Source organism: Nylanderia fulva, unplaced genomic scaffold, assembly GCF_048542155.1.
Source record: "Nylanderia fulva isolate GAGA-0341 unplaced genomic scaffold, ASM4854215v1 Scaffold12, whole genome shotgun sequence".
Lineage (NCBI taxonomy): Eukaryota > Metazoa > Arthropoda > Insecta > Hymenoptera > Formicidae > Nylanderia > Nylanderia fulva.
Genome location: NW_028189409.1, coordinates 4935333 through 4953483, shown reverse-complemented (window position 1 = coordinate 4953483; position 18151 = coordinate 4935333). Strand labels below are relative to the sequence as shown.

General features: G+C 44.7%; 2 protein-coding genes across 19 annotated transcripts in view; one reads left to right on the top strand and one right to left on the bottom strand.

The window, feature by feature from the left end:
* The window catches only part of Pym (partner of Y14 and mago), a 144863-nt gene that overhangs the window by 74838 nt on the left and 51874 nt on the right, over positions 1-18151 (bottom strand). The gene's annotated exons all lie outside the window — the stretch shown is intronic.
* The window catches only part of br (broad-complex core protein), an 87965-nt gene that overhangs the window by 42673 nt on the left and 27141 nt on the right, over positions 1-18151 (top strand). For 2 of the 18 annotated variants that reach the window (XM_029308070.2, XM_029308065.2), the window contains exons 2-6: positions 7184-7504; positions 11606-11809; positions 11882-12073; positions 13003-13603; positions 14056-14115. In XM_029308070.2, the coding sequence (XP_029163903.1) occupies positions 11624-11809; positions 11882-12073; positions 13003-13603; positions 14056-14115 (1039 nt within the window). In that variant the 5' untranslated portion in view covers positions 7184-7504; positions 11606-11623. The other 16 variants (XM_085479434.1, XM_029308073.2, XM_029308066.2 and 13 more) reach the window with 15 other exon arrangements.

The following is an 18151-nucleotide window of genomic DNA, read 5'->3' as shown; positions in this document are numbered from 1 at the left end:
GCGTATGAATTAGGCGGCCGCCACCAGAAATAGGCTGTTGTGAAGAAAAAAAAGTCACGGCCCCTTTCTGCAACTCGCGGTCAAGTCCCCGTTTCCTTCTATATATATATATATATATATATTTTTTTTTTTTTTTTTTTTCTTTATATATATCACCGCCAAGGGAGGGATTGAATTTCTCTATCAAAGGTATCGATCTTTGTTTTTCGATATCGCGGAGCGCTCGCGCGCGTCGCATCAAAGACTCGTGCCCAAGGTCGTATCGTCTATGTAGAATTCTGCATTTAAATGCAAAGGTCTCGCCATTCGGTGGAGAAATGTGGACGTTTAAATAATATTTTCAACGAGACTGCATGAAAGCGGATGTATCGAATAATTATGAGTTTATCTCGCTTCTCTTTTTGCGATTCTACGACGTATCGCGCCATTTTTTTCCGTTTATCGGAAATTAATGCAATCGTACGAAAATAAGTGTGCCAAAGCAAATTATGATTCTATATTTTTGTCGATAGTTTCACTTTTACACGGTGAAAAGTCCTTCGGAATATGTATTTGGATAAAAATACTATTTCACAGAATAATTTTTTTTAATCCGATTTCATTTGGCGCGATTGACCTTTGACCTATTTCAAAAATTGTTCAAACGCAAAATTTGAAGGATATATAGAGAGATATTATTATAACACCTACGTATACACATATAAAAAAATATTTTTTCCTTTCTCGTTCTCTAGAATTCCGTTTTAATTTTCGCTCATATAAGTGCGAGTGCGAATTTTTAAATAATCTCGTAATCGGCTTTTTTTGCGCGTATCCACAGCCGCGAGATGTACATATGCTCGCAAGTGCGTGAATGAATCGCCACAGGTGCGTCTAGTTTCGCAAAACCAAATTATACATCTGGCCGCGAAACGGAGAGAGATACAAAGAAAAGCGACAACGCGCGATCGCGCGGCGAAAGTGCCAGCGCGTTGAAAAAAAAATGCCAGCGGGGCATCCTCAATTTTTCACTACGATCCGCCGCCGCGTTTTTTAAACCGCGCGTTGTAAACATATACGTATGTATGTATTCGCATACACTCGTGATGCAAACCCGACTGTGTCTGCGCTACAATTTAAAATATAGACTGCTGACCTGTTTTCAGTATTTTTAAGCGCCGACGGAAATATTCGTGTGGATCATCGCGCCTCAATTAATCGCGGCGAAAAGCAGGTCGGACGAACGGAAACACGATTTTTTCATGATCGATGATTTCGTACATAAATTTTTGCCGGTCAATTTCGATTGTCTCGCACGATATACTTCAAGCGAATATATAATATATAGTAGCGATGAGAATTTTTTTTTTTATCTATATCCTCTTTTTACACACGATGGAGATTCCGTGTTGAAATTTTCTCTCGCGCACGCGTTTACCCTATCGGAGGAACGTTAGGTGCAAAATGCATTCGCGGTAACAACGTAACTGCTACCCTGCATTCAAATCACCTCACCGCGCGATAACCCCGCATGAATCGTGTCGATATAGCCAAATTTTGCCGCCAACCAATTTTGCCATTTTGATTATATAAAAAAAACCATGGCAGTTGACAAAAAAATTTGACATTTAATTTGCTATAAAGTAATTTACATATCGAGCATATTTTTTCATCAACAATTACACATCTCTAAATTTTAAATTATTGTAAAGCATAAAAAATATTTTACGACCAGGTGGGTTTTAATTTTACGGACGTCTTATTAGTTTACCGAAATCGATTCAATTCCCACGTTGCGAGTTTCAGTGTATAGAAAAAAATATACGAGAGAAAGGTAAAACCAATTTGTCCATAATTTGAAGAACCAAACTAATCGCTCTTACGCTGATCTCGCAATGTCCGATCGGAACGGCCGGTTTAGATCCGCAGTAGTACAGGATAGCGTAAGAATAGACGCGAGGCAGCGTGCACGGCACTAGTAAGTAGTGCGTATCTAGTATTGGCCGGACGGCGAAAGGTTTTCTCGACGCGAGCCCTTCTTCTATTATACTTGAAATCGAGTGCGCGTGAAATGGAAGTTAGACTCGCGACGTAAAGTCGATTCTATTGTGTTGTCACAGACGATATTTTTTCGACCACTCGGATATTCGTAGACCGTTTGTTTCATTCTTAAATTGTAAGACATCACCGAGCGAGCATATTGAAAACTATCTTGGACAAAAAAAAAAGCGACAAGAATTTCTTCCTTTCAAAAATCGTGCCGACAGAAATGATTTCCAAGGAACCGAATTCGGACAGTTAAGTTGGTCTAGCGTGGGATTCGTCGTTCTCTTTCAAATTATATCCTCGCTCGTGAGATAAACGAGAGAAAGAAAGAGGCTTGACGTGACCGAAAGTTGGCTCTACGCGCTTGTCTTCAATGGGTTGATACAATCGGTCAAAGTTTTTGTTTCCACCTGATTCGTCGGTACTTTGGATATTCCCACGTTTAGCGCTATGTCGGCCGGCTATGGCGAAGCGTACTGGTTGAAGAGAAATAATTGGTTGTTTGGCTGTCGACGGATTAGCCCGCTCGAGGTCAACGGCCACCAAATGTTTGCGAGTGCAGGGGAAGGAGGAAAGGGCTCGCACGGAGGGGACGGAAAAAGAGAAGAGAAAGAAAGGAAGGAAGAGAAGGATAGAATAGGGTACGAGCGATCAAACGTATGCTGCCCTCACCTCCGCCTTTTGTTCGCGTGTGCAAAGTGCATTTGGGACTCTATAAGCCGCGTCGCGGCTTCCCTAAACAGGGCGATTTATCGTCGCGTATACGTCGTCGATTCGTCTCCGCGAATCCCGGAAAACCTGCCGAGCCTCGACGGCACTTTAACGGCAGGTGCGTAGCGCTAACGACGTTTCCAGGCCACTAAAGGGGAGGGAGCAATTTTCGGTGCTTCGTGCTACTCGGTACGTCCCGCTCGTTAGTGCGATCTGCCGCTGCCCATTAAACGACGTTGCACAATTTTCGGCGAATAGATTTCTTTTTTCCTTCGTATTTTTGTACCGATAACTAATCTAGGAAATAGGCAATGATGACGTCTCGACGGCGATGGACGATTAAAAATTGATCATTTCGGAGTCAAAATTTTCTCCGCTGTATCTATTCCTATTCTTTTTCGTTTCTTCTAAAAAATTAAATGTACAACTTTTGCGTTTTAAGATAAAATTATCAGATTGAAGCATTATTTAGACAATTTTAAGCAAGAAAGGAGGCCATATTATACAAAAATAGTTTCTACATTCTAATTGAGATACGTATATAGAATGACACATATGTGTTGCTGTTGCTAACACTATTCCAATAATACGTCACTTTTTTGCTTGCGTGACGTATTATAATTTTAGATGCTCAATTTTGATCGATAAAGGTAATTTTATATAAAAATGCATCTACGCGATTCTTGCGGAAAATTTAATTTGCAAATCTCATCTTTCCGCTGAAATAACCCAAATAGACGGTGCGATGTTTTATACATCGGTGTAATAGTAAACAGGGGCAGCAAGTGGACGAACGATGCGTCCGTGCGTACGAAGAATATAGGGTGTGCAAAAAAGGTCGGTTCGGATGATTACATGGTGTTCGCGTCGGACGCTTCTGGTTGCAATTCAAGCATCCATCCGGACGCGTTACAAAGCTTCTCTCTTTCCGATACAATCGCAGCGGTCGCAGTTGACGTATGCATGTGTGGAGGATGGATTTGAATTTTTATACAGAAATAAAATAGTGAAAAAAAATTTATCGATCGAGTCTCTTTATTCTCTCTCTCTCTCTCGTGTGCGAACCAATGTTTGTTTAATGATCAATTCTCGCAAATTCTACTGCTACGATCCACGTGTTTACAAAGAGCATAATACAAGGAATATTTAAAAAGACGAATGAGGAATAAAAGAAATATTATGCAATTCCAACTCTACATTAGTTTAACATGAGGCCTGTTCGTTGAAATTCGATTACGCGCGCGCTCTGCCGTATTTGTAAATTCGCGATAGTCTGTTTTTACAAGTGTGTTCGCCAAAGTTGTCGCGCGTGCATTCACTTTGGACAGAACATCCTTGAGAGATTTCGCGAAATCCATCGGGCCGCTCGTTAAAATCAATTGCGCGCGTCTCGTCGGTTCCTCGCGCGATACTCCGCATTTAACGCAACTCCGTATTCGGAGAGGATTCATTACGTCACGTAAGGATCAAGGATTACCAGTTCCGCGCACGCTCTCCTCGTTTCGCCTCTCTTTCTCACTGTGCGCTCACCTCTGCTTTTGGACACCTGCTGCTTCTCGCTGACGCAGACACGAACCTGCAAGCGAAACGCAGCGTCACGTGATTCGACTAGTCGTGCTATGTATATGCAAAACGATTGATATACGAAAGGCCAGTGAAAGTAAGTTCCGTCGTTTCTGCCGACGTTTATGCACGTCTCGCGCTTCTATCCTCGAGAAACGATAATATATCGCGACCCTGAATTTTATACGAATTTACACACACACACACATCTCTGCAACTTGGTACGTGTGCGCTTTGATAATCACGGCTAATAATCGGGCGTCGCTAAATTATTGAACGACACAATTTCGCATCGATTTGATGTACGCCAAAATAATCTCTAGGCCAAAGCAAATCTAGATTATTCTTGCAAAATAGCTCTTCTGTAAATCTATATCTCGACAAAATTTACGTAAATCGATTTGGTTTGCAAAAAACGTTTGCAATGAATGTCAAAGCTAAATTTTTAAACGTTGAGTATTTTTGTACTTTGCCGGATTGTTCAATTTTTACCGTCATTTTATAATTGCCGCAATCGTGATAAAATACATAAATATAATCCATTATCGATCAAACGCACCTCCATCGAACCGTTGATTCTCACACGGAAGATTTTCGAAAAAAAAAAAAAAAAAAAAAAAAAAACCCGCAACATTTGAAACGCCTATTTATTGCTTCACTTGGGTCTCAAATCTCTCGATACGTATCGAATTGTAGTTGATTCGCTTTTCACAATTTTTTTTTTTTGTCGCAATCGCGCGCGAGGACATGTGTTACAGGCATTTACGCGAATCTGCCACGTGGATCGTAGAGAGAAAGAGAAAAAAAAAACGTCGATAGGTGGGGAAAAAAGAGGGAAAAACGCGTAGTTAAAAAAAAAAAAAAAAAAAAAAAAAGGAGAAGAGATCGTCGCGAGAGCGTTCCGTACGCAATCTAGTCCAAGCACATGGGTGCCACAGCCCTCACGGCCTGGGCTCCTAGGAATCCAATCAATAAATATTACAATGGAACCCCTAGAGAAGTAGGGGCGCAGCATATCCTCCTCTCTCGGTCCCCTCCACATCGCCCCATCCTCGCGCCGTCATATTCCTCCTCCTGCTGCTTACTCTGCCTGCTAGTCGTTCCAGTCGGAGGAAAAAGGATCTGTCGCGCGCGCTCGCCTCGTCCTCGACCACGTCCGCGAAACTTGGTCTCCCACCCGCGTAGTAGTATAGCAGTAGCGGTAGTAGTAGTAGTAGTCGTCGTCGTCTCCGTCGACCCGTATACCAGCGCTCCCTCCCTTCCCGCCTTTTTCTCATCCTCCCAAAGCGCGCCACCAACCACCCGCGCCCCTTCACGGGCCCTCGAGCCCACCACCGTTTACATTTTACTTTTCTAGTAGCGAATTAAAACCGCGTTCATGCGCAGCCCGTGGAAGGGCGTAATGATTTTTTGAGGGGCGAATCGAGTGGGGTCGCCTACGGTGGTGCACGGCTCGCGGCGGAAAGAGAAAGAGAGAGAGAGAGAGAAAGAGGGGATAATAGCTCTGGGTGCTACTATACCGAGTTTAGCAGGAGCAGGACGGCGCGTGCCGCGGCAAGGATAAATACCCGAACGCGCGAGCGAGAGAGCGCGCGCGTTTTTGCTTCGTTAATGTTAACGAACGAGGGGTACATAATTATCGGGGGAAACGCCGGAGCGGATCTCGTTTATCGATCTCGCTCGAAACACGCAGTGACCATTTTACAATCTCTTCTCTTCTCTTCTCGCCTTCGAAATCGGCTATATATCGAGAGATCAACTTTCGAGGGAAAAAAGCGCGCTTTCGGAGAAGACGTTGCGTCAACATTTTCATAGGCCGGGCTTTCGTTTCGCATTTTCGTCTCGTGAACTGATTACACACGGCGGGGTGGAGGCGGCGGAGAAAGAGAGACGAGGGAGGGAAGAGAGAGCAAGATCGCGGGGTACAGGGAGAGAGAGAGAGAGAGAGAGAAACAGCCGCCGCAAGCATCAAGCTCTCCCACCATGGCAGCTGCCCCGGTGGCTGCCGACTCTCTCTCTCTCTCTCTCTCTGCGTACGCACTATTTTTTAGTCCGCACTTATTACGACAGATGTCTCATGCTCCGATAAAGAATAACGGCGGGCGAGCGGGAGCCTTCCCCCCGCATGCTAGTCCTAACCAGGCTCGGGAACAGCAGCCCGTACTTCGTTCGGCTCGTGGTGTCACTGTAAACGGCGCCGGTTCACGTTACGCGCGCGACTCTTCCTCTTTTTTTCCTTCCGGCTCGTCCCCGCTCCCCCCCGTCTCTCTCTCTCTCTCTCTCTTTGTCTCTCACGTGCTTTCTCCTCTCTTTTCTCCCTTTCGATACGAGTGATTATGACTGTCGTTGATCCGCGACCTCGAACTTGTCGTCTCGATCGCGGAGACGCGTAGTTAAAACCACGGGGGACGCGACTCTTCTTCTCTTACCTCGCCGGATCGGCACACGTGGTGCGGTAGGTACCTTCGCCCGGATCATTCGCGCCGTTTCCTCTATTCTGCGAAACGAGAAAGAGAGGCGAGGCCGATGAGACGATTCCTCTTCGAAGACTCCTCGAGTGAGAGTACGTGAGAGTACGTGAGAGTACGTGAGAGTGCGCGAGTGAGTCTGCGTGTGTATTATATGCATGCCTGCGGAAAGGAAGAGAGAGAGAACGGAACATCGCGTACGTACATGAGCGCGTACACCGTAAGAGTGACTCTCGTGCACACGTTGAATGCACGAGTTGCGCGCGCGAAGGGAGGGTGGATGCATGCGTACGCACATGTGCATAGGATGCAACCACCGAGCGCGCGCGACGCGTCTCTCTCTCTTCCTCTCTAATATATGATTCTCTGAAGAGTACGAGGAAAAAAAGGGAAAAAAAAATACGGATGCTTTTCAGACGTAACGGCGATAACGGGGGCAGGAGTCGAGAGTGAATTGGTACCGCGCGCGTATCGTCGTCGGTGAACGATGATATTTAACTGCGGGACGCGTGCCGCACAGTGACAGCCGGCGGAGGAAAAGGATCGGAGAAGCAAGCGGAGACCGCTACGAGACCGCAGACGAAACCGGAGGATGGTGGTGGTGGTGGTGGTTATAGTGGTTTGAAATCGCCGAAACGACGTCAGCGGGAGAAGGGGCGACGCACGTGAGAGCGACTCTCTCGCTCTCTCCTCTCTTCTTCTCTCTGTCACTTCCTCGCTCTGACCCCCCACACAAGGTAATTAACCCAAGGGCTGCGCATTCGAGAGCGCATCTCTCTCTCTTTTGCACGCATTTAGATGCTTTTGTCAAACGTTTACATTCTCATATTCTTAGTTTGATCTTTACCGCATTGTGCTGTCTACGCGCTCGAGAGGATGTTATCCCAGAGCACTCGAATAAATGAAGCTTCTATTCTTTCGGTGGAGTAATATAAATCTCGCCTATAGAGTCGCGTGTAAAGTTACGTTAGAGATAAGTCGGAGGGAAAGCGGAGGTGTAATCGGAATTATTGTTCCGAGAGTTTGCTCGTAACTCTACGTTTTTTTTTCTGAAAATTAGGGACGCGATTAAGCAGCTATCTTAATTGCCGGAATTTGATCGGTTTTTTTATTCGCGAACAGCGCGTAAAATTGAATTCAAAATCGAGATTGCACGGCTTTCAATTTTTAAAAATTAATCTGGAGGGGAAAAAAGCGGTGCAATTTAGACACGCGATCGATGACTTTCACACTTTTTTTCTCGATACGTTTGATGCGATAAAAAGAGATTTGATGAAAAAACGATACTTTTCCCCGTTTTTTAATATCTATTTTATGTAATTGAAAACCGGCCGAAATGATGCTTCGCTCGTTTGATAGTCGCTGGATTCCTGACCGATTCATTACGCGAGGAACGGATTACGCCGCTCCGTTTCTCTCTATCCATCCATCTCTCTCTCTCTCGTCCCGTCTGTGTTCGGTTCATTTAGCTCACACATCGTCTTATCGCAGACGACGACGTCGTCGTCGCCGGCAGAATTCGTCATTGGACACTCGCCGCGTTATTCTTCTTTCCTTCTCGTCTCCGTTCATATGTCCCACAGAGACAGATACGCGCACACATACGATACACCCATATCCTCGTCTTCTAAACGTACATTATTATTATCGATTAGAGAGGTGTATCTCTACCGCGAAAACCGGAATAAAAAAAAAAAAATCCCCCTCTTTCTCGTCAAATCTTCCTTCTCTCCGCGTGTCATTCAATATACCCTCTCCGTCTCTCCTCGGCGCCCCATCGCGCCCCCTCGCTAACGGCGGCGTCGGCGGCGTCGACGTCGACGACGACGACGATCGCCGGCTTTTCGTACATTTTCGTGCGGGCTCGCGAGACGGGAGGGAAGCGCCTTCTCCGCGAACAGAGAGTCGCACAGTCGTGACGTGACGTTTTAGGGGTTGGTCGGTCGGTCGGTCGCGCGCGCGCGGGTATGCGGTCAAAGTGCACAAGACTTCTCGTCGTCGTCGTCGTCGTCGTCGTCGTCTAATCACCGCCAGCCGTCGCGACGTTTCGCGATCGTTTCTCATTCCCTCTCGAGTCGGGCATGTGACGATCGGTCGGACACGCGCGCAAAAGTGCCATCTCGCTCTCTCGTCCCATCTCGTCGCCCGTCTCCGTCTCTCCGTCCCCGTTTGATCGCGATCACTTTCGGTGTGGCCGACAGTTCGGGCGGCGACGACGACGGCGGCGGCGTGGGGGCGGTGGTGGTGGTTGGTGCGCGCGATGGCGGGAGAAGAGGGGTAGGAGGATGATCCACGCGCAGGAAGGAACGAACGAACGAACGGCAAAATCGTTTAGTATTTATTTCAAAGTGTATTTACCGATATACCGCTCTCTCGTCCGGTACGCGTCGTCCTCTCGCGCTCCTCTCTCCGTTTCTACACGTTAATACGTTTATTATATTATACGTGGTGTGTACACATCCGTACACGTGAGGGGATCCGATCCCACTCCGGCGAGTCTCGCGTCGATCACGCAGGTGTCACGCAGGATTTCGATCGCGAGCAGGACTCGATCGAGACCGCGAACGGGATCATTTTTTCGCATCGCGAGTGCGTGCGTGCGTTGTGTGTGTATGTGTGTGTGCGCGCGTGTGCGTGTGTGTCAAGTGTTGTACGCTCGACTTTTTTTTCCTTTTCCTTCTCGCGAATAGACGAAAGATAATTCGTGCTCGTTGTTTCGGTCATTAGCTTACGCGCGGCATGACGGGCGCCGATAGGTGTTCCTTGGCGATAACGCGTCCGGACTCGGCAGACTGTGATTCGCGTTCGGGTTGTCGGCCGAGCGTGCCTTAGAAAAACGATCGCGCGTGTGTACGTGAGAAAAAGGATTCCTACAGAGATCGATCGATCGATCCGATCGATCGAGCGTGTGCCGCTTTTTCACCTCTTATCTCTCGCGACGAGAGAGAGAGTGCGATACCGCAGTAGACTACGTGACATATGTAATTTCAGAAATTTCCTCCCGAAATTCCCCGCGCGCTCGCATAATCACACGTCCGCGATTATTCGCGCCCCCTCCCCTGCTCGGATCCCCACCCCCGATTCACCGGCTATGTGTACAAATTGTGTAAATAGTATGATACCGTTCGATTCGTCCCATCGGCAATGAAGCGACTAGTAAACCGAGAGAGTTGTAATTTTTTCCCTTTTTTTTTTTATCAACGCAAACGAACGCAGAGGCCATCGCGCGTTTTTGTCTGTTATCAAACAATGTTCGGTGGCAAAGTTATCTGTCGGATTCGTCACATGTAATTTTAGCAGGATGCGATAAGCGACCCTTTAAAAATCTCGTATGCGGTTAAGAAAGTGGAAGATGCGAAACAAATGTTTCCTTCCCGATTTCGTGTCGTTTTAATTTTTTTCCTTCCATTACGCAACTTGCGTAAGAAATAAAATCGACGCGCGAGACCGGAACGAATCGATCAAATTCGCGTTATCGATACGATAAATTCGATGTATACAAATAGATTCCCGAGTCCGTTATGCAGATTTTGTTATTTTTCAGGCAATAAAACGCGCGTCGGCCATGAATAGTTATCGTTTCCGCGATTTCGCGTCGCAGAGAGAGAGAAAAAAAAATTGCGCGAGATCGGCCGTCTTTTGCCGTTTCGTTAAAAAAAAATGGGGGCCCCCGTTTCTCCTAGTTGCGCGCCGGCACAACGTACTGTAAATTTGTTTTAAGATCTTTTTTTATCATTATGCTAAGATAACACTATCGGAGCGTACATTTAGTGCTCCCTGCTTTTATAAGTAGCGGAGAATTATTTAATCAACGTACTGAATTGGCTCGACGACCTAATTTTCCCATATGGCAATTTGCGCACTGTGTTTTCTCCTAGATTTCGTTTCTTTTAAATCGTTCCGTTCTTTCAACCCCTCCTCGATTTAGGCCGACGTAAAACGTTCGGTTTTTTTTTTCTCCGCGTAAATTCCGCGGTAAGTTTGGCCAACGCAATAGGTATTTCCGTCTCTTCGGCGATATTTTGACGACACGTTATTGACGAATATATAAATACGCAATAAATATCTTATGCATTTTTCATAACATCATTTTTATATTATTATGCTGTAGTTGCGCAGAAAACATCTTCATTTGTATTATCACGTCATACGTATTTTTATGCAATTAATCTTTATATAATTTTAACACTAAGGATCGATCAATCTCGATATTATATAATTTTTATAAATTTGGAATTTTTATTCTTTAAAATATATAAATATATAAATTTACACGTGTTGAAAAATGAGCTATTGAAAACTAACTTGTTTCTTGTTCATAATCCGAGGCTATTTATACAACTTTATAATGGGGAATTTTTTCGGGTTTTTTAAAACGAGACGTCATAGACGAGTTAAAAATGCGCGTTACATAATACATTTTTCGTATATCTAATCGCGCTTGCTTTTCTCTCCCCAACGCGTTCTCGCAATATTTTTTTTTCCTTTTTTTTTTTTTATAGTCAACCTCTAATTTATCGCGGAATATATGCAATTGCGATTCGATATCGGTCCGAACATATATATATATATATATGCGTACATGTTGCAATTGTGTTTTCGAATGTCGAAATTGGACTTATCTAAAATTATCAGTTTACAAGCTTATCGATGTGCACTAGCCGGGTTCGTAGCCGAAATTTCAATTACACACATTCGCGTGTCGCGCGTTGTAAGACGGACAAAAGCGTACGATAGCGCCGCGATAGATCCTAAAGTCGCGCGCGAGTTCTCCTCGCGCGGTTAGTCTCCGATCAGTTCGGCAGCAAGGAGTGTGTTTTTCCGTTTTCTAATTGCAGAGGTGAATAGACACAACGATGGTAGATACACAACATTTCTGTCTGCGATGGAACAATTACCAGAGCAGCATAACCTCGGCGTTTGAAAATCTCCGGGACGATGAGGACTTTGTGGACGTGACGCTGGCCTGCGACGGCAAGAGCCTGAAAGCCCATCGCGTCGTTCTCTCCGCCTGTAGCCCATATTTTAGAGAATTGCTCAAGGTAAGAGACCTTTCTCGTTTTGGCGTTAAAAAACGTCAATCACCGCCGGCTAATGATTACACGCTGTTTCAGAGCACACCGTGCAAGCACCCAGTGATAGTGCTCCAGGATGTAGCATTCAGCGACTTACATGCCTTAGTGGAGTTTATTTATCACGGCGAGGTGAACGTACATCAGCGTTCCCTCAGTAGTTTTCTAAAGACCGCGGAGGTCCTCAGGGTATCGGGCCTCACGCAACAGGCCGACCAAACCGACAGAGACGAGGTAACGTCTTCGGGGGATATACAATACAATTACGGGGATTTGAAAGCGCCATGTAATTCCGCAAGTGTTGTATGTGCGTGTTTCGGGCTTTGATTTGCTACCGGCATCGATGGTTTCTGTGTTTACGAGTGACAATGAAAGTGCAACAGCTGGCGCGTAAGATTTTTTTCATCCTTCCATTTTACCCTTTTTTTTCCGCAGAGTCTCTGCGTGTCTGTAGCCTCCGAAATCGAGCACGCCGCAATTACATGGCTTTGAACTTCGGCAAGAGCGTCACGTGTGTGTGCGTGCGTGCATGCGTGCGTGCGTGCGTGCGTGCGTGCGTGCGTGCGTGCGTGCGTGCGTGCGTGCGTGCGTGCGAGTGTATAGTATCGTAAATTCCTCGTATGTGTACGTATGTATTCATCGTATTTGTACGCTCACGTGCGCATCGTATATACGCGTACATACAGGTAAACACGCGGCTGTGTAACGTCCTTCGTATCTATCTATCTCTCTCTCTCACTCTATCGAAAATCCGAATAATACATATCATGTACGTACGTTATCGTCAATAGACGTTACTTTTGGACGAAAGGCCTCTCGCGCGTTATCTCGCGATGCAGAACGCGCGTCTATCTTGATTCCAAATTCGTAATTGTCATAGGTCAAGCGAAACAAAGATAAACCGTGTACCGTCGGCCGTAAAAGTATCGAATACCGATACGTATCACGACGTATTGCGAAAAACTGCTTCAATTTGCTCTCCGGCCGAACTATCATTTCCAATCGGGACGATTTATCGATCGATTAAACGAGAAATCCGAGCGACGTGTACAATACATACATACATATACGTTATCTCGATTATAATTATTACACCATTTCTCTTAGCGCCTATACATGTATATATATATATATATATATCTGTATCTTTTTTCCGTAAGCAGCTGTCGCATGTCCGCGCCCTGGCCGCCGGCGGCAATCACCTGCCGTTCCACGACAAGACGGAGGAGACGGCTTTCCCACGTGGAGGCTCGCCGCCCACCCCCGTGACCCCGACGCCTACCACGGTGCAGCAGCTACTCCGTCGCGCCCAGATACGCCGCAACGAGAGACGCACCCCGGATCCGCACGATGAGACGGCCAAGAGACCGCGGGTGCCGTCGCCGCCGCTCAACAACAACGACGCCACGCCCACGGACTTCTCGATGGTCAAGAGCAATCACCTGTCGACCAAGGTGGAGGGCAACGGGGTGCACGACGAGAACAGCCTGGTCGAGGACAATATAAAGTGCGAGCCGTTGGAGCTGACGGGCGGCAACGGCGGCGGCGCCAACGCCGGCAACAACGAGGACTCGTCTGATTCCGGAGCCGCGGCCTCGGACCGACCGCCCGCGTCCGCGAGCAGTAACGAGCACGAGCCGGAAGCGGAGCACACGTCCGGAGGGGCGCAGAACTTTCTGCCCGAGAGCAAGCTCTTCACCTCGACCCCCGGCAGCTTCAACTTTAGCATGGCGGCGCTCACCACCGATCACACCCCACTGTCAGGTACGTCGGCCACCCGACGATCCCGAGGCGGGCCTGTACGCACAGATTCATCAGATTTAGAAGCGCCGATCGGACCCGCGCGTTATCCTTTCATTTCGAGCACGAATGTTGAAATTTATAAATTCATACTATTTAATGGTATGAGAAAATACGTTTCTCGCACTTGAGGGTCAAGGGTCCGATAGATTCGCCCAGCATATACTTGTTCTTGGTATCATTTAGAATTACCGCGTATTCGCGCGGTTCGAATATACACTCTTTTTCGTTTTATTTCGCACTTTCTTTAAGATTTTTGTCTCGGCACTCGCGATTTCCCTATCGCTTCTCCGCTTATCTTTTTATCTTATTGTTAGCGTCGCGGGTTTTTTTTCTTTTTTATTTGCGAAATTGCGTACAGGCCGTTGTTGAGTTTCCGCCCGCGATTACATCGCCGTTACTACGTGTGACGATAGTGAAATTTCCAGGATTGGGCCATGGCTTGCAAACACCGGACCTGGCGGGTACTTCGCAAGGTAAGAAACTTTTTTGTACTTTTTTTTAGCTCTCTGCCCTTTTGAAATCATTAGAATTGCTTGAGAAAAAAAGTCGAAATGATCGATATACACGTATGTATATATATATATATACGTGTATATCTATCACGCTCCCGTTTGTATATCTGTGGCACTTGTTATCACGCGACCGTAGAAACGTCAATGTGCGTTCTTTTGATTTTTTGAAGGGCACTCTGCGCTACCTTATTATTCTTCTACTGACAGTCGATACATCGCGCCTCGATCGTATACGCGATGTAGCGGTTTCGCTCTAATTAAAAAAAGTAACTAAAAGGACTTGTGCAGTTATATCAAACTAACCAAATCACACACAAATTTTACGAGAATGAAAATGTTTTTTTTTTACTGGTTGCGGTGAAAGAGCACTACTATCTGCTTGGAAAATTATTAAGTCTCTTCTAATTGGCATGCGTTCCAAAAATCATCGATATCATCATTATACGGCACCATGTTACGATTCGCCTACATTTTTGCATATCATAAAAGAAATCATGTATTACGCGGAGCTGCGTGTTGGCTCCGCGATCTCGAACAGACGGTCGAGCTCATGAACGTAATTCTCTCGTAAGCTCGTAATATCGCGCGTAATTTCGTAAAATTCGACGCGAGTGTATACGCTCGCCCGATTGTAACTCACGCTCGTTAACGCGCGCGCGAAGCTTCCACATTACGCTCAAATATGCTCGAATATGCGCAGTCGAATTAATTATTACATACGGGATTTATCTACGTGTTCCATATATAAGAGATAAATCCACAATACCGGCACGTTTCGCGCAAGTGTGCTTTATTACGCGTTATACATTTATTACGCATCCAACGTACGTCATATACATGTTGATTCGGTTACGTTCGATGTATGCTATAAATTTTTTTATTTTAAAGATACTTTGGTAAAAAAAAAAAAAAGATTGCATATATGTAATTTTATGCACGGTGTAAAAAAATTTTGAGATGCGCATCTTTTATTATTCCGATGTACTTTGAAAACACATATGGATATAGTGTCTCGGAAGAAATTTGAAAGAAAAAATTGTGAGAATGTGTTATTCACGAATATATTTTTTTTTTTTTTTTTCAAAAAGAATTTAAAAATAGAACACCGGTATATATTAAAAATACATGGACTATAGAACTGTTACACAAGTATAATGTACTGTATCGTATTGTGATCATTATATGACAAAATTTCTTTAAGTTAATTTTTATTCATGACTTTGTAACTTTATGCAACGGCAACGCATTTTTTTAAATACACGCGAGTTATATTTTCCAAAAAATATCTATTTACATTCAGATATTGAAATATGTCAAACACAAATATGTACATATTTTATACAATAGAATGCAAAAACTTTTTTTAATCGAGGAAGAGACATTTGATTAAAAAGAGAAAATTATTACATAGAATGCAATTTTTAGTTCAAACTGGATGAGATGTTGAAAAAAAATCACACCTTGCATAAAGAATCGTATACTTGTGCAAAATTTCTTTCCGAGACACCTTTATACATCCTACAAAGTATAAAATATAATCGGAACCGTTAAACGAAGCGAAGTTACATGGGCAGAGCGGCGCCTTTACAATGACGATTCTATCACGCGTAAAAAAAGAAAAAGAACGAAAGATGCAGGCCGGCCGCAGCAGATACATTCGCTCAAACATCGAGAACCACCCCGTTATTTATTTGATATATCGACGACGATCGCAATTAATTGAGTTACATCAGTTTGGCATCACTGTGCAATATTCGGCGCGCCGTGAAGATCGTTACCTTCCCCCATACACCCCCCCCCCCCCCCCAAACGCAACTCATCGCGTGTTTGCGCGATACGCACAGAAGGGTTGCAAAAGGGTCTTAAAAGGGGCCTATGTTGTCGCGTGTTTTCGCCGATTTTTTTTTTTTCCCCTCAATCGAGAGTATCAACAATCGGATGTGCTTTGAACGTCGTCAATATACCTTATTAAATGTGCCGATTTCTCCGATAATCGATCGTGCTTGTATCGCTCGACTGAACGTAGAGTTGCGTATCGGTGTGTACTTGTTGTTCCCCGAACACCCCCCCCCCCCTTTACCCCCGCCCCCTGTTAACGTTTTGCAATAGAATCAATATTCGCGGCGATGATATCGCCGATATAACACGCCGTCGTGATGTCTCGCTACGTGCAGGTATACGACGAAGAAAAAAAAACTGCAGAGTACAATCACGATTCGATAAAAAAACGCTCGAAATTTTATATCGCGACTCACGGATCTTTTCTACGCGCATATGTATAATCGTAAAAGAGGATGTGATAGGTCAACTATTTTTCTCTATTTATTATCTATAAAAAAAAAAAAAAAAAAAACTGCGTATATATGTATGTATATATGCATTTTAATGATGATAATTCTTTCACCGACAATTATTAAACCAAAAGTGAAGAGAATATATAAATTAAAGAGAGTATGATTTAAAATACTGCTACGATTAAGAGATACATAGACGAGAAGCCATCAAAGTACATATATCGAGGCTGTAACCGATAGAGAACGCTATTTACTCATTCGGAGACGAATGCTGGCGGGATAATATCGCCCAAGGTGCGATATGGAGTCCTCCTCCCCGCGCTAAAGATAATGATGAATAATTACGAGAGCGAAGAATAGCGTATTTGAGCGTGCGTGACCTTCCACAAGCGGATTTTGGCGGTGTTCGAATGCGTGTGTCTCGAACGAGAGAGAGGGAGGTCGAAAAAAATATCCGGACCGAACGAGTCGACGTCGATCGTCATCATCGATGACAGGCTGACGCACATTTTTCGGATCGCTCGTGCATATTATATAAATATATATATATATTTTTTTTTTTTTTTTTGCTAAGTATCCTTGGGGGGAGAAAAGTTTGACAAATGCGCCGCACACAATTATTCAGTCGGTTGTGCAAATTCAGGTGCGGCCTCGCATTGTCGATTAATATTTGAACGTCTGGTTTATACTAGGTTAGTACTGAAAGTTTATCTCGCGGCGATATACACGCACAACTGCGGGGGGAAAGAGGAGACGAAGGGGGAGAGAATTTGGGGACCGCGTCGATAAGGCTGCAGATGTTATCCGCGAAATTCAAGGTCCCTCTATCTCCGACCGAACGAACCGAACAAACGTGGCCAACTAAACATTGGCCTAACTAAAAATACGACGACCTTGGTACGCCACTCACGTTTCTGCCACTCATTCTCTCCGCGAATCATTAGATACATTAAATTATATCTATGGGTATACGACGACATTTTGTGTATCTGAGATATATTCGAATTTAAATTTCTATATCTAGATATAGAATTCAGATATATTTGCAGATACATTTTCACATATTTTTTTGAATAGCCCAATTCTTTAAGTTGTTTGTAAAAGATCAAGACTGCGAGTTAACATATGGTCATCGACACCCGTTTTAGTATCACGGCGAAATAGCTTGAGTGACGATATAAACAAAAATATCACTAAAGATAAAAGAATTACTCGGTACATTTTGTGCATATTATCGTTATAACAAAATATAATTTAAAAGTCTTCGGATATCTGTATCTAGATATATTTTTTTACACGTATCTATCGAGATACATTTCAAATGTATCTTACCCATCACTGACGACGAGTCGCGTCGTCAATCGCCGCCCGAGAGAATGATATAATTCTTTCTTTCTCTCCATCTCTCTCGCTCTTTCTAGTTAGTTTCGGGGAGAAGAACATGTCTTGCGACATACCATTCCGCCATTGGCCGGTCCGATTTATGCAATGCGTTTGCTCGTTGACAGAGAATAGCCTTGCGGGAAGCAAAGGCTCTCGATCTTGTCGAGTGTCTCTCTTACGAAGGTTTAGAAATATTCATTACATTTATGCAGGGAGATGCTGGGAATATTAACGAGTCTTCCGGAGGACGTATACGCGAAATGTGCATACGTATAATATTGTAGTTTTTATTTGAGATATCTTACAATTCTCTCTACGTT